This window comes from Mustela nivalis, assembly GCF_964662115.1.
Source record: "Mustela nivalis genome assembly, chromosome: 1".
NCBI classification, from domain to species: Eukaryota; Metazoa; Chordata; class Mammalia; order Carnivora; family Mustelidae; genus Mustela; species Mustela nivalis.
In genome coordinates, this window is record NC_139020.1 from 206,533,449 (window position 1) to 206,555,215 (window position 21,767).

General features: G+C 49.2%; 1 protein-coding gene and 1 long non-coding RNA gene across 9 annotated transcripts in view; one reads left to right on the forward strand and one right to left on the reverse strand.

Annotated features, from left to right (window-relative positions):
• Window positions 1-7,038, forward strand: part of ADGRL1 (adhesion G protein-coupled receptor L1) — a 41,628-nt gene extending 34,590 nt beyond the window's left edge. For 5 of the 7 annotated variants that reach the window (XM_082728021.1, XM_082728022.1, XM_082728026.1 and 2 more), the window contains 11 exons: window positions 264-434; window positions 884-1,093; window positions 1,189-1,409; window positions 1,623-1,689; window positions 2,120-2,211; window positions 2,747-2,915; window positions 4,088-4,216; window positions 4,404-4,500; window positions 4,598-4,726; window positions 4,903-4,920; window positions 5,389-7,038. In XM_082728021.1, coding sequence (XP_082584147.1) covers window positions 264-434; window positions 884-1,093; window positions 1,189-1,409; window positions 1,623-1,689; window positions 2,120-2,211; window positions 2,747-2,915; window positions 4,088-4,216; window positions 4,404-4,500; window positions 4,598-4,726; window positions 4,903-4,920; window positions 5,389-6,131 — 2,046 coding nt within the window. In that variant the 3' untranslated portion in view covers window positions 6,132-7,038. The remainder of the gene's footprint in view (window positions 1-263; window positions 435-883; window positions 1,094-1,188; window positions 1,410-1,622; window positions 1,690-2,119; window positions 2,212-2,746; window positions 2,916-4,087; window positions 4,217-4,403; window positions 4,501-4,597; window positions 4,727-4,902; window positions 4,921-5,388) is intronic. The other 2 variants (XM_082728024.1, XM_082728027.1) reach the window with 1 other exon arrangement.
• Window positions 428-21,752, reverse strand: LOC309863351. Of its 2 annotated transcripts, XR_014311004.1 has the most exons (5): window positions 21,656-21,752; window positions 2,795-2,966; window positions 2,298-2,357; window positions 925-1,063; window positions 428-634 (listed from the first exon to the last, which is right to left on the reverse strand). It is a non-coding gene; the product is annotated as an uncharacterized lncRNA (long non-coding RNA). The 2 variants fall into 2 exon arrangements; XR_014311003.1 differs by lacking the exon at window positions 2,298-2,357.
• Between the last annotated feature and the right edge of the window lie 15 nt (window positions 21,753-21,767).

The window sequence follows — 21,767 nt, forward strand, 5'->3', positions numbered from 1 at the left end:
GGGGTCCCACCATCTTCCGTGTCCCCAGGCTGTATATTCTCCCCACTGTGCGTTCACCTACCCCAAGAGCAAGTTACAACCCCTCCCTGGGGCACCAGTCCAACCCCCACCTCAACAGCTTGGGCCATTTGCCCCCAGAGATCCCACACTGCCACCTGGAGCCCCAGGCGCTTTTCTCATGCTTGTCACCGTCCCCATAGCTGGGTTTGGGGGCTGGAGCGGGACTCCCTGGATCTGACTGCCCGGCCACCACCACACAACAGGCCAAGAACCACTTCAATGCTAACTGCTCCTTCTGGAACTACTCGGAGCGTTCCATGCTGGGCTACTGGTCAACCCAGGGCTGCCGCCTGGTGGAGTCCAACAAGACCCATACCACGTGTGCCTGCAGCCACCTCACCAACTTTGCCGTGCTAATGGCTCACCGCGAGATCGTAAGCTGGCCGGCGCTCCACTCCTCTGGGCAGGCCCACTTGCTGGCCTGGCTTTGCATGGCATCCTAGAGAGCGCTGCATGGGCAGTGCCAGGGAAGACGAGCTTCGTGGGCATTGGGGGGTGGCACCAGTCTTGCCCGGGGCAGGAGGCCACATGTCTGGTTCTTTCTGGTCATGGTCCCACCTTCTCCCAAGGCACTCTGGAGAAGCAAGTTGGTGTCATCTTTGTCATCTCTCCACACGCCTCCCAGAGCATGAGGAAGTGAGCGTGCCACCTACAGAAGGGTGGGGGCCAGCAAGTTGGCCAGGGGGCAGAAGGCCAGATGGGCAGCGTTGGTGGTACTCGTGGCCTATAACCTTGCGCACCACCAGCACCTGGCTGAGCCCAGGGTGAGCCTGGCCAGTGCAAGGCCAGAGGTGCTGAGCAAGCCCCCTGCTCCTATCCCCAGTACCAAGGCCGCATCAACGAGCTGCTGCTGTCGGTCATCACCTGGGTGGGCATCGTGATCTCCCTCGTCTGCCTGGCCATCTGTATCTCTACCTTCTGCTTCTTGCGGGGGCTGCAGACCGACCGCAACACCATCCACAAGAACCTGTGCATCAACCTCTTTCTGGCTGAGCTGCTCTTCCTGGTCGGGATAGACAAGACTCAGTATGAGGTGGGCCAGGGTTTAGGGGCAGAGGCAGGAGGGCGGAGAGGCAGTGCTGGCCCGGGTAGCCCGTCACCTGTGGTGCCCCTCCCTGCCGCCCCTAGATCGCATGCCCCATCTTCGCCGGCTTGCTGCACTACTTCTTCCTGGCTGCCTTCTCCTGGCTGTGCCTGGAGGGCGTGCACCTCTACCTGCTGCTGGTGGAAGTGTTTGAGAGCGAGTACTCCCGCACCAAGTACTACTACCTGGGTGGCTACTGCTTCCCAGCCCTGGTAGTAGGCATCGCGGCGGCCATCGACTACCGCAGCTATGGCACCGAGAAGGCGTGAGTGTCCCGTCCCCCCCCCACCACCAGTCATCCCCCCGGGGTCTCTCCTGCCTGGCTCCCTGCTCAGCAGAATCCCCGGGCCAGGACCTTCAGGGCAGCGGCCTTCCTGCTCCTGAGATCTAAGGCCATGGTCTACAGAGCCCCTGGGGGCTAAGATGGGAGGGAAGGGCTTTCCCGCCTCTGTCTACCCCAGACCCACTTCCTTTACAGCTGCTGGCTCCGAGTGGACAATTACTTCATCTGGAGCTTCATTGGACCTGTCTCTTTTGTTATTGTGGTAAGTGGGAAGGTGGTACCCACAGTACTAGGTCTCCCTCCTTCATACAAGGTAGCCTTGACCCTTGAGCCCCGCCCCCACTCTACCCAAGCCCTGAGAGGGCTGGTTAGAAAACCGTCGAAACTGAGCAGCCAACTAAGAGGACAAGAACAGAGTGGGTCTGTAAAGCTCCGATACCAAAGCCCGTCCATCCAGGAACTGTGATTTGAGCCCCTGCCTGTGTCAGGCTGTGAGCCCTGTCCTCCCACCACCAGGAGCCACATTAACAGACAGTTGTTACCAGTCCGCAGGCACCTGAGGTCAGGTACATCAGCAGAGGAGGCCCAGAAGAAGGGGGCGTTGAGGCTGAGACTGGGGCAGGAGTTCACACTGGGAGGTGGAGGACCCCAAGGGACCCCCCAGCCTAGCCCCGCTCCTGCCCCACCCCCAGGTGAACCTGGTGTTCCTCATGGTGACCCTGCACAAGATGGTCCGGAGCTCGTCTGTGCTCAAGCCCGATTCCAGTCGCCTGGACAACATTAAGTGAGCGCCCCTTCCCTACACCCCTGCCCCTGATAGCCCCTACCAGGCTTGGTCTCCCAGGGCTTCCTCAAATGCAGTGTGCTCACCTCCAGTATCACAGGGTATGACTTGAAGGACAAACGTGTTTTATTTTGCTTGTTGTGTATCTACTTAACAAGTATTAGAAAACACACTATTAACATATCCAATCTGTGCTTTTGGGGACATACTTCTTAGGGTGAGGCCAAGTTGAAAAGTAAGTCCACTTAAAGAGAAATGGGCAGCATTCTGCCCCTGTATTCCAGAAATACGGCCTAAAGCTGAAGGCAAATGACTGTTCTTTGCAAAACCCCAAACCCCAAGCTCAGGCCCTGGGCGGGTGAAAATACCACTATGTAGACAATTCCCCCCCACCCCCCCCAAAAGGCCCACGCACCCCAGATGGGTCTTTGCATATAGCATCCAGACCTACCTGAAGAAGGACACATGACAGCAGAAGGAGGTTTCTCCACTAGCAAGGACTTTGACATCCCTGTCCCCCTCCCCGCCCCCCCAGATCCTGGGCCCTGGGGGCCATCGCGCTGCTCTTCCTGCTGGGCCTCACCTGGGCGTTTGGCCTGCTCTTCATCAATAAGGAGTCAGTGGTCATGGCCTATCTCTTTACCACTTTCAACGCCTTCCAGGGGGTCTTCATCTTTGTCTTTCACTGCGCCTTACAGAAGAAGGTGAGGTCAGGGAAGGGGTCCAAGTGCCTTCTGCAGTGGGACCTGGGTCTGCTGTGAGGGGAGCACAGGCTTGGGGTCAGTGAGGATTTAGGCAGGGGTAAAGAGGGTTCTAGAACAGAGCAAGATATGGCAACCTGGGGGAGCGAAAGAGGAGGACGGATTTGGGGAGATGGGGGAGCACATGGCAGGATTGTGGTAACAGGACCAACTCCCCAACCCACAATGTGGGGGTACAAACCACCCAGAGGGAAGGTTTCTACTTCAATAGGTACAAGATAAACTGTAAGTTTTGTAGTGATAAAGTTTCCTTTTCAACGTGCTTACAGGAACGCCCAGGCTCACACGTTCCTGCCCAGGCTTACCTTCCTTCCCTCCCCTCCAGCCATCCTCTCCTCTGCTTTCTCTCAAACTCCTAGACAGGGCACGCCTGGGTGGCTCACTCAGTTAAACCTCTGCCTTCAGCTCAGGTCATGATCCCAGGGTCCTGGGATTGAGTCCCACTTCGGGCTCCCTGCTCAGCAGGAGGCCTGCTGCTCCCTCCCTCACTCTGCCTGCTGCTCTCCCTGCTTGTGCACACTCTCTTTCTCTCTCTGAAAAATAAAATCTTAATAAATGAACAACAACAATAAAAAAAAAAAAAAGAGCTAGATGGGACCCTCTTCAGGGTTTGTTCTTATTCCTCCCTACATATCCGCAAGGCCTGCTGCCTGATCTCCTTCAGATCTTTGCTAGGATGTTTCCTCAAGGAGAATTCCCCTGGTCTATTTGAACTCAAAACCCCCCATCCACATCCACCAACCCACCAGCACTGCCGGACTCCCTGGCCATTTTGGTCTGCACAGCACCCAGCAGCATCAGACATCCTATATAGTGTGCTACTGTTCGCATCTACATATGTCTCTATGTACCAAAATACTAGCTCTTGGAGGTAGGGCTGTGTGAATGATTGGTTCTGTACCGTCCCTGGGATCTAAAGTATGCTGGGAACATAGCAGATGCTCATTAAAGATCTGTTGAGTGAATGAATGAAAAACTCAGTGGATGTAGAGAAAGGACGGGCCTGAGCAGGGAGAGTGCCTGCCTTCCTGGCTAGCTGCTGGCGGACAGGAGACAACGAGGTTTCTGAGGCTTGCGGAGGCCCCCTCTACCAGCTGCACGCCCTCCTACTCCAGGTGCACAAGGAGTACAGCAAGTGCCTGCGTCACTCCTACTGCTGCATCCGCTCCCCACCTGGGGGCGCTCACGGCTCACTCAAGACCTCAGCCATGCGGAGCAACACCCGCTACTACACAGGGACCCAGGTATCTGGGCAGGGGCCAGGGCTCTGGGCAGGGCTCCCTGGGGCTGAGTACTGGACCCAAGACCCCGAGGCAGGTTAGCACCCAGCCCAGGTCCCTGGTGGTGCTCAGCAGGCAAGTGGCCTCAGAAAGATCTTGGAGTGTGGGCAGTCTGGGTGTAGGGGGACTCACAGCCAGGCTGTGTCCCCAGAGCCGAATCCGGAGGATGTGGAATGACACGGTGAGGAAACAGACGGAGTCCTCCTTCATGGCAGGCGACATCAACAGCACCCCCACCTTGAACCGAGGTGAGATGGCATCCCTTCCCTTGCCCTTGGCTCTGTCCCTCAAGATTCCTGGACCAATGTCTCTGGGCCACCTTGTGACCTCTGGTGTTCTGGACAGGTACCATGGGGAACCACCTGCTGACCAACCCTGTGCTGCAGCCCCGTGGGGGCACTAGCCCCTACAACACCCTCATCGCTGAGTCGGTGGGCTTCAATCCCTCTTCACCTCCTGTCTTCAACTCCCCAGGTAAGAGCTCTCTGGTTCAGGAAGAGGGTGACAGCCCTGGTCAGGGAGTGTGGTGGGGTCTGCATCCCGAGCTACTTTGCTTGGGGCATCCTAGTGCTTCCTGAATTGGAGCCTGGACTTGACTTTCCAAGCACACTCTCACCTTCTCTCTTTTCCCTCCTGGCCGGCACCTACAGGGAGCTACCGGGAACCCAGTAAGTGTGACTTGCCTGGTAATGTTTCTGAGGCCGGGAGGGGAATGCGGTAGTGGCCTCCAGGGATGGCCTCACGCAGGGAGAAGCATTTGGGTGCCCCTGAACCACCGTCCCCACCCAGACCCCACACAGACCTCACACACATACAGCCAGAGGGGATTATATTTGGTCCTCAGATAAGCAATGAAGGTGATGATGGTCAGAGCACAGGAAATGCAGCCGATCACGAGGCCTCTTCATACTGTTGAGATTCTGAACCTCCAGCGGGAGGAGACCTAGAGGGAACTGGTCCCCAGCTCCCCCCGCCCCCGTTCCACCAACTTGCTTCTGGGCTGCTATCCCCACTACCAGTGAGGAAGAATGGGAACAGGAGATCCCAGCCCCCGGGGAAGCAGGCACCCCCCTTCCCATGTGGCTACACCCATCACTGCCCACACTCCTCTTGAGCTGGGTCCCCTTTGCCTGCAGAGCACCCTCTGGGAGGCCGGGAAGCCTGCGGCATGGACACACTGCCCCTCAACGGCAACTTCAACAACAGTTACTCCTTGCGAAGTGGGGATTTCCCTCCAGGGGACGGGGCCTCTGAGCCTCCCCGAGGCCGGAACCTGGCCGATGCTGCTGCCTTCGAGAAGATGATCATCTCAGAGCTGGTACACAACAACCTGCGGGGTAGCAGCAGCGGGGCTAAGGGCCCCCCACCACCTGAACCCCCCGTGCCACCTGTGCCAGGGGGTGGTGGCGAGGAAGAAGCAGGCGGGCCCGGGGGTGCTGACCGGGCAGAGATCGAACTTCTCTACAAGGCCTTGGAGGAGCCACTGCTGCTGCCCCGGGCCCAGTCGGTGCTGTACCAGAGTGATCTGGATGAGTCGGAGAGCTGCACTGCGGAGGATGGGGCCACCAGCCGGCCCCTATCCTCCCCTCCGGGCCGGGACTCCCTCTACGCCAGTGGGGCCAACCTGCGGGACTCGCCCTCCTATCCGGACAGCAGCCCCGAGGGGCCCAGTGAGGCCCTGCCCCCACCCCCGCCTGCACCCCCCGGCCCCCCGGAAATCTACTACACCTCGCGCCCACCGGCCCTGGTGGCCCGGAACCCCCTGCAGGGCTACTATCAGGTGCGGCGGCCCAGCCACGAGGGCTACCTGGCGGCCCCGGGCCTTGAGGGGCCAGGGCCCGATGGGGATGGGCAGATGCAGCTGGTCACCAGTCTCTGAGGGACCTCATGGACCAGGGGCTGGTGGCCCAGGCCAGGGAGGGAACCCTGGGTGGGGCTCCAGTGGGAGAGGGAGACTCATGGAGGCAGTGGCTGGTGGGCCACTCTCTCCAGGTACCCTTCAGCCGTGGGCCCTCTAGGCCCCTCAGGAGCTCTGCCGTGGGGGCCTGTGGTGCAGGGTTCACAGACAGGGTTTCCTACCAGCCATGCGCACCAGCTCGATTTGGGGGAAGTGCAGTAAGGAGGAGCCAAGAGGTCCCCAAGGGAGTAAGGAAGGAGAAATTGGATGGGTGCAGCCCACTCTTTACTTCCCCCTCACCCCTACCTTCCTACCCTCTGGAGGAAAATGAGGGCTTTGGTTTCCCTGGGTCAAAGGCCCTACTGAATGGAGCCTATCCGCTGCACCAGGAAGGAGCAGTGGGAACAGACAGGTTCCTCCTGCACTACAGTTCCCTACTCCTGGAGACTCGGGCCTCTCCCGAGAGAGCTCCAGGGCAAGAGGAATGGGTGGTTGTGGCTGCTGGTTTAAAAGTGGAACTTTCTCTGAAGCTCCTTCCCTCTGCTCTTCGTCCTTGCCTCCCCAGCAAGCCTGCCCATCAGCCTCCTCAAGTGCACCCAGTGACCCCCTACCTTGGGGTGACTCCTGATGAAGCACAACTCCCCGCAGGGCCGCCAGCCCACAGGGGTGGCCATATTTGGGCAGTTCCCAGTCCTGTGGGCTCGGCTATCTGGGGAGCAGATTTTGGGTCTGGATCTCCCTGGGGAGTGGGTCCTGGGCTTGGATCTTTCCCTAGGGGGCCATCTTACCCCTTCCTCTCCTCCTCCTCCTTCCCCATTGCTGTAAATATTTCAACGAAATGGAAAAGAAAAAAAGACAAAAAAACAAAAAAAAAAAGAAAGAAAGAAAATCTCATCACTTGAAGCCACCGGGAGCCTGTGGCCCAGCCAGCCCGGGGCTTTCTCCGGAGCAGAGTGGCGCCACTGGGCCCTGGCAGCCAGGACTTCTCCGTGTATGTGTGCATCCCCAGCCGGGGTGGGCGGGCCGCCAGAGCAGCTTTTTACAATCCAGAGACAGAAAACAAAATCTAGAAGCAACAGCGAAACAAAGAACCTGTTTCCTTCCCGGCACCGTTTCTGTCGCCTCTTTCCCTGCTCCGCCTGTTCCCTGGCATCAGTCAGCCCTCCTGGGGCGTGTACCTCACTGCCTGCCCCAGGACCGGGGCCTGTCTCCCCCTCCCCTCCCCACTGGCCCAGGGGAGGCACCCTTACACCCAAAGATGCTTTTGCCAAGATGGCTGCGCTGTCCCTTTGAGTTCTCGCTTCTTGTATATTGCTTCTGGGACTCTGGGTGTGGAGGAAGGGACTGATTTCCCACCTAGAGCGGGTGATGGGGGAAGAAAAGTGAAGGCAGCAGGTGGTGGGTGTGACAGGGAGGCTGCGAGTGATGAAGCTGTCTTCTCTCTTGGGGGGAAGGGGGCCGCAAAGGTGAGAGATCATCTTCCCTACCCTACACCTTCCTACAGGGAAGGCAAAGCCAGGTACCAGGGTCTGCAGTCAGGACACCCTTGTTCTAGGCACTCTGTCCCAAACTTTAGACTCCAGAAGCTTTGGGCTGGGGATGTCTCCTGAGTACCTCTTCCAGCACCCTCCTCTCTAGCCGCTCACCCTGGCCTTCCCACCCTGCCCCCCAACTCCTTGAGAGTAGGGTAGTCCCATTGCCACAGTAGCCCAGCCCTGTCATTGCCATTGTCCCAGGGGTGGCCCTCCACCTCTACTCTGACCCCTTCTTGTCTCTTTTGCCCCTCCCTCTTTTCTCACAAGTGCCATGAGTTTTCAAACATCTTGGGTCTCAGCCTGCTGCTGCCATAAACTACTTTGGGTTAAGGGGGGGGGGCTCTAGGGAGGAACTGGGGGAAAGGGACAGGTAGGTGGCTGGAGGAACCCTTTTTGCTGCTAGAAAGCCCCTCCCTTCTCCTGGGGAGCTGGGGCTGGCTTGTCCCCATCAGTTAGGGGAGAAGGGGTCAGACCAAAGATGGTGGTTTGTCCCATGTAGGGAGACAGGTGTGGGGAGAAGGCAGGGTTGGGTTCCATCTCTAGCTTTTTCGGGTAGGGAGGCTTAACCTCTCAGCTGAATACCATGGGTAAGTCTAGGTGGGGAAGAGAAATAAGGGCAGGGACAGTCTTGGCCAAACCGCTCTGTGGCTTCCTTGGCATCACTAGGCCAGGAACTCCACTGTAGAAAGGGGCAGCCAGAGGTCTGTGAAGAGTTAGCAAGAGGAGGGATGATGGAGAGGGCCCAGCACGAGTCCAGCTAGCGCCAGGGGCTGCCTCTGACACCAGCAAGAGGGCTAGGAGAACAGGCTTGGTGGGAGAGTTCACCGGGGACTGGAAGTATAATGAAGAATCTGCTTCCTTGCCCCTGACCAGCCCTCCCCTCTCTCCAGACACTGACAGTCGGGGGAGAGAGGGTGGGGTGGGTCCCTGGGTTCCCATTCCAGCCAAAATCACTAAGGTGGAGTCCCAGGTCTCAGAGCTGCATGGCAGGGCCCCCTGGTGGGGTTGGACACCACTGCAGCCTAGTGCAAAGCCACCCCCAAGAGCCCAGGTGTCCCCTCACCCCAACCAGACCTGGTGCCTTGACACCCCACCCCAGCTGGGACGGTATAGAGAAGGAAGGGTCTTGGTTTCCTCTCCTACTCCCTTCCTTGGGCTCCTGAATTCATTTCCTTTTAAATCTAGTATTTTTCTCTTTTTTCGGGGGGGGGGGGTATTTTTTGTTTGTTTGTTTCCCTTGCCTTCCTTTCTGTCTCTACCACTTTCCCTGTGTCTTTCTCACTGTTTCTGTGTTCCTCTTTCACCCTTGATTTCTCCGTGTCCATTCGGGCCTCCTCCTCTCTCCCATCCCTTCCCCGCCCCCCCCAATCCCTCCTTGGTCTCCTTTTCGATATGCCAAACCAATTTTGGGTCGAGTGCATTTAACGAGAACAAAACAAAAGGCTCATAACAAGAACGTTTCAGAAAAAAACAAAAAGTTTTAAAAAAATTGTTGAGTCAAAAAAACAATAAAGAAATTAAGATTTCTTGGAATGACAAGAGTGGTGTGACTCATTGGGGGGTATGAAAAAGGTGAGTGGATATGCTTGAAGTAACCCCATGAGGCTGACACAGTGAGGAACCTGCACTGCAGCATTTCGAACCCACAGCAGAGGCCTGGTGAGTCACAGCATCATTAACATTTACAGAGAAATTTCTAAGTTCCTGGGCCTGGCTGAACACTTCAGGGGCAGTTTGTCTTTGAATCCTCATAAATGTTCTAGGGTGAAGGTTATCAGATCTCCATTTTACAGACAAGGAAACTGGCTTACAGTACCTAGATGCATGCCCAAGTCTCCCTGGGCCAGGCCATGGACATGTCAAGTCTCAGAAGCCTTTCAAGCTGTATTTAGAGCAGAGCACAGGAATTGTATGCTGTGCCTGTCTCCTTCCAACAGCCATTACTAGACTCCCATACGTGGCTGGAATGGTGCATTTTTCTTTTCTTTCTTTTTTTTTTTTTTTTTTAAGATTTTATTTATTTGAAAGACAGCATGCAAACGAAGGGGTAGGGGCAGAGAGGGAGAAGCAAACTCCCCACAGGGAGCAGGGAGCCTGACGCAGGGCTGAGGACTCAATCCCAGGCCCCCAGGGATCGTGACCTGAGCTGGAAGCAGAAGCTTACCCACTTAACCAAGCCACCCAGGCGCCCCTGCAATGTTGCATTTTCAAACACAAGCTGGAATTGCAACCTGTGTATTTCACATTCTCAAATATAGCTGCCAGTGTTCAGAGGAATGACTACTCAAACAGTGCGAGCATCTCTCTGCACACCTTCTCTGCCTTCAACATCTACATCCTGGATGCCATATTCCCCTAATTATCTTCCCACCTCTCCAGCCACTCATCTCCCCACTTAACATCAGCAAGCCCAGCTGCCTGCACCCATTCCCTGGGAGATCTCGGCCTTGCAGCATGGTTTTAAATAACTATAAACTGATGGCTCCCAAACAGAGCTCCAGCTGGAACTTTTACTCGAGTTCCAAATTCATACACATCTAACTACCCACTCCACATTTCCCCCCAGGTGTCTGGTAGGACTTCAAACTTAACCTGTCCAAATCTGTCCCCCCACCTCCTCCCATAAGTTCCCCCAACTCAATTAATAGCAAGTCTATCCAGAGACTCAAGAATAATGCCCTTACAGGTTCCCTCTTACTTTATGTCCTTGTTCAACCCCAATCCAATCTGACAGTAAATGCTATGGTAGTTCTAACTTCAAATATCCACAGCAAACTAGTTTTTACCACCTTCGTTCAAGCCACTATTATCTCACCACTGCAACAGTCCCCTAACTAGTTCCCTTGTCCGTCCTTCAGGCTTTTCTCAACACAGAAACCAGAATGATCTTGGTAAGCATCTCATCCCTTCTCTGCTCAAAATTCTCCAGTACACTCCTCTCTTGCCTAGACAAAAGGCCAAGGTCAGCCCAACATCTTGCAATGACCTGTAACACTCTACAACATCAGATCTCATCCCCATGGCTCTCCTCTTTCCCTCCACTAGCTCTATGGGTTCCTCACTGTACACAAACACACAGGCAGGACTGACCTCAGAGCCTTTGCACTGGCCATTCCATAGCATTCATTTATTCTCCTGCAGGGCTTATGAAACTCAGTTTCCCAAGCCACTCCATTTAAACTATAACTGGCTACTCCAGAATCTCCTACCCCACACATCTTGCTTTTTTTTCCCCCGATAGCACTCCTATCTAGCAAACCAAGAGATTTTTGGCTTTCTTCTAGCTCCCCAACTAGAATGTAAAGTAGAATGGTCTTTTTTTTTTTTTTTTCCCCTGCTGTTCCCCAGTGTCTAACATAGCATCAGACATACAGTAAGTGATCAATAAATATTTGTTAAAGGATGGAAAGCTGAAATGAGCATAAGACCCAAGTGAACCTGAGACAAGAGTTACAAATGATGGGAACTATGAATCTGCCACTTCCTCCACTGCTCTCAGTTCCCATGTGCCCCTCACTGTGCAATGCTGAGGTTTAATCTAGCAGGGTCCTGAAACCCAAGTTCAATATTTTGGCTGGTCCCAAACCCAAGAAAAGGCAACCTGTTCCTACGCTGGAAGAGGAGCTGATTCTCTGGACTTACTGAGAGACACTCTGTGAGCAAGAGTGGGGACTTTAAAGGATAATTAAATGTAACTATATGTGATTTTAACTTCACGTTCTGATTTTGAAATCAAATCCCAGCATGAGTCTACAACATGACCAGCTCTTTCACCTCTATGTCTTCTACTATCCACAGCACTGCACACATCTTTTCCTGCTAGCACAATCCAGATCTGCTGTGCTGGATGCCTGTGATGCTCAGGTGGTAGCTAGGGGCACCTGTACATACTTGGGGCAACCGTTTGCACATGCCACCAACAGTAACATTTATGCTGAGATTTAGCACGTTAAAGTTCTTTCCTACATTTCATCTCATTTAATTATCACAAGGTATGTATTATTTTCCCTATTTATCAAATGAAGAAACTGAAGGTAGAGTGACTAACTGGCTAACTCAAGATTACTAGGCAATTAAAAGGGTCTGCACCCTGTAGGGGCTTTCCATGTCCCAATTCAAACCTTTCAATGACAAGATGAGGCAGGTATTAACTCCATTTTACAGCTGCAGAAGCGGAAGCCCAGGAAGGTTAGAGAATGTCCATACATTCTCTAACCTGGACCAGGCCTCCACCTTGGTCTTCTGATCCCAGGGGCTGCTTTCTAGGGATGTCCGTACTCAGCTGCAATTGCCCGTTCCCCATCACTGTTCACCCATCCCACATGGCACACAATAAAGGAGGCTATCTGGCTTCCTACACCAGAGGAGATGCCCACTAACCAGGCCACACTCCCAACAGTCCCCATGTAGCTAGTATTAAGGCTGTCCAGAGTGGGAAGGCCTTAATGCAGAGCAAAAGAAGATTCTCTTCAGACTCCCAAAAGACTAAAGGCACTGGGGGCCTCTGTCCTTGAGAAAACCTCCTCTCCCCTATAAACTCCTGGAAAGGTCTGAGGGATCCAGGCTGAGGCTAGTCCTCCAACCCTACAACATCCACTGGCTTATTCTGCCCTTTTCTTACCTGTTCAAACATCAGTCATGGAAACCAGCAGTAAAGACAGGCCCCTGCTGGCTTCTCCTTCTCCCATTTACATCATGTTCACTTCATCAGGACTCTCCTACCAAAGCCTACTGCTACTCTTTTCTATCTGTCCTGTCCCACTGTCTCCCACAGTCTTCCACCTCCATCTAAGTTGATCACACCTTCTCACAACTGAAGCCCTCACTGTAACCCAACGAGTCCTCTCCTGGGAATCATTCCTAAGGAGTCACACGTGCACATGAAGATTAAGCAGCATGAAGGTTCACTGTAGTCAGGCTTCTGAGAGTGAAACACAGTGAATAAAATTTCAGCACAGAACATCATTACATAAATCATGCACACAAATGCATGTAGCCATTAAAAACAATGAAGCAGAACATTAAATGACACGGAAATACATTCACAGGACTGTGTAAAAAGTCAGACATAAAAGACAGGTAAAGAATGACCCCACCTTTTTAAATATATACATATGCAAAAAGTGTATGTGTAGTTACACAAAACCGTGTGCATATGCATGCATGTGAACACATGTGTGTGTATACTGCAATTCTCTTAATCCCAAATAAACCCATTTTTGCTGGTAAACTGATAGTTTTGAGGTTAACATTACATATGTATATATATACACAGATAGAATATAAAGCTATACATCAGAATATTAATGGGGTAATTTTTACTTCCTTGCAATTCTCTATTTAAAAAATTATTTCTTTGAACATACTACTTTATTTTTACTTATTTTTTTAAGAGAGAGAGAGAATGGGGGACAGAGGGAGAGAGAGAATCTTAAACGGACTTTGTACTGAGCGTACCTAACACAGGGCTTGATTTCACAACCCTGAGATCATAATCTGAGCTGAAATCAGAAGTCTGATTCTTAACTGACTGAGTCACCCCGGTCCCCCTGCCCATATATTACTTTTATAATAGGAAGAAGTATTTGTGTATCCTACTTTCTGTGGAATAACAAAAACCAAGAACAACAGTACCTCTGAAAGGATAAAGAACAAAGTGTTACAACTAGCCTTACAAAGGTTGGTTCTAATGTGGTAATATTTAAGACAATGTGGTGTTGGCATAGGAAGAGATAAACAGGCCTATGGAAGAGACCTGTGACTGGATGGAAACTTGCTCTAAACAGAGGCTACAAATCACTAGGGAAAGGATGGATTCATACAGAGGCTCTCAAGGGTTTGGTCTTGGGACCCCTTTTAGATTCTTAAAAATTAATGAGCGGAGCTTGGGGTGACTAGGTGGACCACAGAAGATTTGGGGGACAGGAAAAACACTCTGAGACAGTAATGATGGCCATGTGTCACACATTTGTCCAAACCCATAGAATGTACAACACTAAGTGAACCCTAATGTAAACTACAGACTTTGGGTAATAATGATTTGTCAATCAATGACAAATGATTTGTCAATGTAGGTTCATCAGATATAACAAATGTACCACTCTGGTGAGGGATCTTAATGGTGGGGAAGGCTATGCATGACAGAAGGTGGGAAGGGGGCATATGGAAAATTTTGCTATGAACTTCTAACTGCTCTTACAAAAATTATTTTTTAATGAAAAAGGAAAAACATTAACTCTTAAAAAAAAAAAAAAAAAAGAAGAAGAAAGAAAGAAAGAAAACAACTAATGAGGGGCACCAGGGTGGCTTAATCTCTTAAGCCTCTGACTTCGGCTCAGGTCATGCATGATTCCACAGTTCTGGGATCACGTCCCACACTGGGCTCCCCAATCAGCGAATAGTCTGTTTCCTCTTCCTCTGTCCCTATCCCTGCTCTGCTCTCTCAAATAAATAAATAAGATCTCTTAAAAAAAATTAATGAGGGGCGCCTGGGTGGCTCAGTGGGTTAAAGCCTCTGCTTTTGGCTCAGGTCGTGATCTCAGGGTCCTGGGATCGAGCCCTGCATCAGGCTCTCTGCTCCGCAGGGAGCCTGCTTCCCTCTCTCTCTCTGCCTGTCTCTCTGTCTACTTGTGATCTCTCTCTCTCTCTCTGTCAAATAAATAAATAAATAAATAAAATTAATGAGGATCCTAAAGAGCTGTTGTTTAAAGGAATAGGGATGGGGCTACTGGGTGGCTCAGATGGTTAAACGTTTGCCTTTGGCTCAGGTCATGATCCCAGGGTCCTGGGATTGAGCCCCACATCGGGCTCCCTTCTTGGTTGGAAGCCTGCTTCTCCCTCTCCTCCTACTGCTCCCCCTGCTTGTGCTCTCTTGCTCTATCAAATAAATAAAATATTTTTAAAAATAAATAAATACATGAAGGGATAAGAATTATATCTATGTATATTTACTAAATTAGAAAATAAAACTGATGATTTTTTAAATATTTAATTCAGTTAATAAATCCATTAGATGTTAACATAAATCACTTATTTCAGAAGAATAACTATATGTTTTTAAAAACAAAGTAGTGGGGCGCCTGGGTGGCTCAGTGGGTTAAGCTGCTGCCTTCGGCTCAGGTCATGATCTCAGGGTCCTGGGATCAAGTCCTGCATCGGGCTCTCTGCTCAGCAGGGGGCCTGCTTCCTCCTCTCTCTCTCTCTCTGCCTGCCTCTCTGCCTACTTGTGGTCTCTCTCTGTCAAATAAATAAATAAAATCTTTTTAAAAAATTAAAAATAGGGCGCCTGGGTGGCTCAGTGGGTTAAGCCGCTGCCTTCGGCTCAGGTCATGATCTCAGGGTCCTGGGATCGAGTCCCACATCCGGCTCTCTGCTCAGCAGGGAGCCTGCTTCCCTCTCTCTCTGCCTGCCTCTCCATCTACTTGTGATTTCTCTCTGTCAAATAAATAAATAAAATCTTTAAAAAAAAAAAAATTAAAAATAAATAAATAAATAAATAAGTAAAAACAAAGTAGTGAGGGGTGCCTGGGTGGCTCAGTTGCTTTGACGCTTGATTTCGGCTCAGGTTATGGTCTCAGGGTCATGGGATTGAGTTCTGTGACGGCTCACACTCCATGCACAGTTTACTTGCAATTATCTCCTCTCCCTCTGTCCCTTCCCCCACCCCTCACATGTGCACATAATCTCTCTCTCTTAAAAGATTTTTTTTTCAATTTAAAAAAATTAAAACAAAACAAAGCAGTGAAAAGAATGGCTTTGTTTTACATTTTGTAAAGTCCCAATTGTCTGACTTAATAGAAGAGACCCGGATTCTCACACAAGCTTCTGTAATTAATCTGTTACAATATGCTGTCTTGATGGAAGTACATGAAGAAAATCCAGCAGCACACAGACAGATACACAACTCGAAGAGGGAGGAATGCTGTATCCTTTTCAGCTAATTGGAGATATTCTACTTTTTTATTTATACCACAACTCAAAAACTAGTAGTATGTTCAAGTTAGTTATAACGAAGAATATGAAACTGTATCAGTGAACTTTTCACACTGTTACACTGAAACCCATCGGTCTATTGGAAAATACTGATCTACTGAATTACTACATTTCATGATACAGTATTTTTAACCCACTGAGCCACCCAGGCGCCCCATGATACAGTATTTTTAATACCTTCTTGGTATCACCACTGATCTCCTCAGAAAAATCTTTAAATATTGAGAAGTTGTCAGGCTTGTGGCGAATAAAAGTTTTCTCAAAGACTATTTTGCTTGAAAGCTCGAATTTTATCATTGGCAACAAACCATCAGTTGTCCTCCAAGTGACCACCTCATTTCATTCATTCTGAGAACACCTGTCAAATATCCTAACTGAATAACTGCAGTCTCATCCTTTCAAGTAAAAAAGATGCTCCATGAAAAAAGTCACCAGTTCCACTTCAACTCGAACAACTGTACAAGTGCCTTACCTCAACTACCACCACTCTTCAGCACGCAATCAAGTGCTCTATGCAAACTTCCCATTTCTCCACACAGAACACTAGAAAGACTGGTTCAGGGCTAAGTTTTAATACCGATTACTACTTTTCACTGCTTCTTCAAGGACACTCTTAAATGGAACTGTTTTAACATTGAATGTGTAGCAACAGTGAGGCATACAATGACAACTACAAGTACTGCGACTACTGTTTGGGGACACCTCATGGACTCCTGCTAAAGCACAAGCAGTTTTACCCAACCGTTGCTTTTTAATAGTAGAGTACAAGTGCAGTACAGTGCAGATGAGAAATGCAAGCAACACTTTAGAATTATTATGAAAAGAGTTTATCTCCTGGATCCACAGGCGATCACATTTTGAAAACCACATAATGGCTCAGTAAAAGAAACTGGAGAACTGGTTTCTGTCTGGGAAAAACTAAATCACAGTCCTACTTCACTTCATACACAAAAATGAATTCCAAGTAGATTTTTTAAAAGCTAAATATGAAAAGTAAAACTTCCAGAAGAAAACATAATAGGATGGGGCACCTGGGTGGCACAGTTGGTTGAGTGCCCAACCTTTAGTTTCAGCTCAGTTCGTGAACTTAGAGTCCTGCGATCCAGCCCTGTGTTGGACTCTGTGCTCCATGAGGAGTCTGCTTAAGATTCTCTCTCTCCCTCTCCTCTGCCTCTCCCGCTTGTACTCTCGCTCCTTCTTTCTTTCTAGAAGAAATCTTTAAAAAACAAAGAAAGAAAGGATATCTTATCAGTAGGATATCTTATCAACCTCAGGGTAAAATTTCTTAAGCAAAGCACAAAAAACACCAACTCTAAGTAGATTGATTACTCTGATGACATTACCATAATAACAATAAATCCTGAATATCAAACAACACCAAACAAATAAAAAGGCAGGTATCAGATGTAAAAAGAACTTCTGCACTAATTAAGATGAAGACAATGCCGCAGGAAAATGAGTAAAGATATGAAGATGCAATTCACAGAAGACAAATGGTCAATAAATAGATACAAATAGCTGAACCTCACTACTAATCAGAAAAATGCTAACTGAAACCCCTCATGTACACCCATCAGAAAAACAAAAATGTAAAAATCTGATAGCACCAAGGGGCACCTGGGTGGCTCAGTTGGTTCTGTTGGCTTCGGCTCAGGTCATGATCCCAGAGTCCTGGGATCGAGTCCCACATGGGGCTCCCAACTCAATGGGGAGTCGTCTTCTCCCTCTGCCTGCTGCTCTCCCTGCTTGTGCTCACTCGCTCTTAAAAAAAAAAAAAAAAAAAAAAAAAAAATTCTGACAGTACCAAGTGTTGATAAGGTCACCGAGCAATAGCAACACTACTGGTGGAATAAGAACAGCAACCATCACGTTGAAGAGCAAACTGGCAGTATCTAGAAAGGTGGATATTTCCATAACCCAGCATTTCGACTCCTAGATATGTATGCTAGGGAAACTCCTACATGTGTGCACAAGAAGACATATACAACAGGGACCGCTGAAGCCCTGTTTGTAACAGTAGAAAATGAGAAACCGCCTAAATATCAAACAAGATGGAAATGGATAAGTAAATACTGTCCAAGGAAACTTGGAGGTGTTGCCTACTCACACTGTTTAATGTGGTAGCCACCAGCCACAGATGCCTATTAAATGCATAAGATGTGACTAAGAGTGACTAGGGAATTGAAATTTCTATTTAATTTTCATTAACTGAAATCTAAATAGCCATATGTCGCTAATGGCTACCACATCAGACAGCATGGCTACAGCAGTAAAAATAAATGAATCAGAGTTACATACATGTAAATGTAGATACACTGCAAAAGCATTACATTAGACAAAAAAAAAAAAAAAAGTTTCAGAAGGCAATGGCTGAGACTAGAGTGCAGCAAGCAGGGTATATAGAGTGAATACTTCAGGAGGCACTCACCCTCAGGGTTGTACAGAGACAAGCTGGGCACTTGGGTGACCCCGAGAGTGAAAACCTCCTTAAATTTTGGGCCATAGATGCCTGGTTCACATCACCTTGTAAGTATATATCCAGTATGTCACCATGTCAGGGGTCCCCAAAATCATCCCAGGTTCAGGGATTCACTAGGAGGATTCACAGGATTTAGCACAGAGCCTACACACAGCTATAGCTTCTTATAGTGAAATGGTAAAAAGCATAGTAAGGCAAGGGAAAAAGCACAGGGTGTGAAGTCGAGAGGAAACCAGGCACAAGATTTCAAGAATCTTCACCTAGTGAAGTCACAAGGGATGCACTTAGTTCCTATAGGAAAGTTGTAACCACACGTGTGAACTGTGTCCCACCAGGGAAGCTCATTAGAGACTCTGCCCAGGGTATTTACTGGGGACTGGTCAAGCACCAAAATTCCAGACCCCAGAAGGAAAGGAGTATTCAACATAAATTACATTATACAGTTTAAGTATCATGAGGCACTCAAAATTTACAGTATGACAGGAAACTTCATGAAATCCAAGTTCCTAGAGACCAGTCAAGGGCCAACCTTGCAAACAGGCCTTTCTAAAGACAGCAGTCTCATGCCTAGAATGGTAACTTTTTTGCATAGATTTCATTTATATAAAATTGTAAAACATGAAAATACTATATATTGTATATAAAGATGTACAAACATGCACAGAAGACAAACACCAAATCTAGGGTTGTGGTTACATTGGAGGAAAAAGGGAAAGGACTAGGTTTGAGACAGGAGTACACAAGACCTTTCAACTGCATCTCTAATGTTTGACTCCTTAAGCTGGGTAATAGGTAAAAATGTATTTTGTTGTAGTATTTCTTCTACCTTTCCAAATAGGTGTGCACCTGAAATATAGTAGGAAGAATAAAGACATCTCTTGCGGCGCCTGGGTGGCTCAGTCGGTTAAGCATCTGCCTATGGCTCAGGTCATAATTCCAGGGTCCTGGGATCCAGCCCTGCATCTGGCTCCCTGCTGAGCAGGGAATCTGCTTCTCCCTCTCCCTGCTACTCCCCCTACTTGTGAGCCCACATGCTCTCTCTCTCAAATAAATAAATAAATAAATAAATAATCTTAACAACAACAAAAAAAGACTTATCTCCTTATTACTATATACTACTAACGGTTCATGTTATAGAGTGCTTTTCACATTCCAGGCACTATATTAAGCCCTTTATATCAACTTATTTTTTTAAATACACTCAGGTCAATGTGAGGCAGCAGAGATCTCTACCCTCAATCAGCTGTCAATCTACTGACCGATGATGAGAGATGAGCAGTCTAAAACCAAGTTAAGTACTACTAGATCTGAATGCTACTAAAACAGGATGATATGATTAAGGAAGGGCTGCTTTAAACTAGAGTGGTCCAGGAAGGCTTCTTTGAGGGGATATTTGAGTTGAACCATAAATGATGACAATGAGACAGCCATGCAACTGACTAAAGACAGCACATTCTAGGCAGAGGGAACAGCAAGTGCAAAGCCCTGCAGCAGGAATAAACTTGGTATGTTGAAATACACTAAATAAAGCCAGCAAGGCTGGAGAGTGGTGACAAGAGGAAGGCTTGTAGATGAGGCCCCAAGAGGTCGGCTGAGGTTACCATGCAGGGCCTCCTAAGCCACAGTAAAGATCTTAGGTTTCATTCTAAGTATGATAAGCTTTTGAAGGTTTTAAGCAGGGTAATGACATGATCTGGTTTATAACGGAAGATTATTCAGCCCGCTATATGGAGTACTCATTATAGATAGAGAGCCATTTTCTTCATTAGCACCAAAGACATAATGCTTGTGGCTGATGAGCTTCTCAGCGGGTACGAAAAGGTGGGGGTGGGGGAAAGTTCCACAATGCAAAAAGAAAACTACGAAGTTGGAATGAATAAGTGTTTAATTAAATGTCTAGAAAACATCATAGCAACTTCATCATAAAATTGAGTATTCACATAAACAACTGAATTACATTTGGAAATAATTTGAAAATTAGATTTTTTCAGTTACAAAAATTTGCAAGTATGCCCAATGACTGCCAAGAAATCATAGCTGATCATAAATGGGGATTTTCTTGCAGCCAAATCATCTCCAAGAAAAAACTGTCAATATTTTTAACCACAAACATTTTTTTAACTTAATGTGAAATGTAGATATACAAAAAGGAAAAAAATGCCTAGCATCAAGGGGCCTTACAATTGTACAAACACTACCGAGGTGCCTGGGTAAGAAATGCTAGTGGCTTGAATAGGTGCTGTTCAGGCCTATAGTCCATGAGTCTGAACAGTGACCAGAGAACCCTTGCAAAGCCATCTCTGAGAAAAGCATATTTGAACGCAAAGATCTGAGTGCCAAGAAGGTGCCAGCCATGCCAAGAGCGGGTTCTGGGTAGAAGTTCTGCGCTGGAAATGCCAGGTCAGATTTGTAAGGAACCGAAAGAGAATTTGGCCAAACGAAGCTGAGGTTAGGGCTGGGGAAGGGAGTATAGTAGGAAACAAAGCATGTAGAGTCTCTAACACGACTTTCTTATCCTGACAACAGAAAACCACACATTGAACAGTGGCTGATCCAAACTGTTTCACACCTACACCGTCCAGGAATACAGCAACCACTTGTCACAGGGGCTCATGAACACGTGCACGCAGTTCGTGCCCCGGCGGCACAGCACTTTCGCCGTCAGGGAATTCTAACTGATCAACGTTTACACTGAAAACCCAACAGGAAGTCGAGCTCCTGGAAAACTTGCTAAGTTGGGGACAGACGGCGTGGGCATGTGAACCTACATTTTCAACTCTCCATTTCATGAAATCTAAAAGCCAGGCCGACTCCTTCCGATGAAAATGGAGGTGCACCCGTAAAACGCATGGGATTTCGAAGCCTTGGTACTTACTAAAAGAATGCAAGGTACCTCATTTGTATTTTTTATACCCATCGCATGGGGAAATAAGATCTTGGCTACACTGGGTTAAAAATAACATTAAGATTCGTTTCATCGGTTTTGTTACTTTTTTTTTTTTTTTTTAACGGGCTTACTAGAAAAATGTGAAGAGAGAAATGGGGCTCGCGTTCATTTTCCACTGGTCGCGGGCAGGAAGCAGAGGATGGGTCCAACAGGCGCCTGGAGTCTCCCAGGCAGGGCGCGACGGCGGTCCGACCCTGGCTACGGGGTGCAGAAAAGTCTCTAATTGTATTATGCAGTCACGACTCAAGTCCGTGAGTTTTCCACCGTCCCGTTCACGCGGCGCGGAGACGTGGCCCAGGGAGCTGAGTGGCAGAGGCCGGACTTCAAGTCCCCATTACGGCGCTGTCCACCTGAAACCTCCCAGCGGCCCTCAAGCAGGAGAGAGCGGGATTCGAACCAGGCCCGACTCCCCGGGCCCGGGCCCGAGCCCCAGGACGCCGCGTGAGCGCTGCTCGTCTCCCCTCAGGAGTGTGACCAACGTTCACAACGGACTCCCCCGCCGCTGGGCCTGAGGAGCCCGGAGCCCTTTAAAGAAGGTGCCGGCAACGCTCACCTGCTGACAGAGGCCAAGGCGGCAAATGCTCCTCCTCACCCTCCTCACAATTCAAGCATGCCGGCGGCCGACTTCCGCTCCTCTGCGGCGAATCCCTAGCTAAGTATTCGTC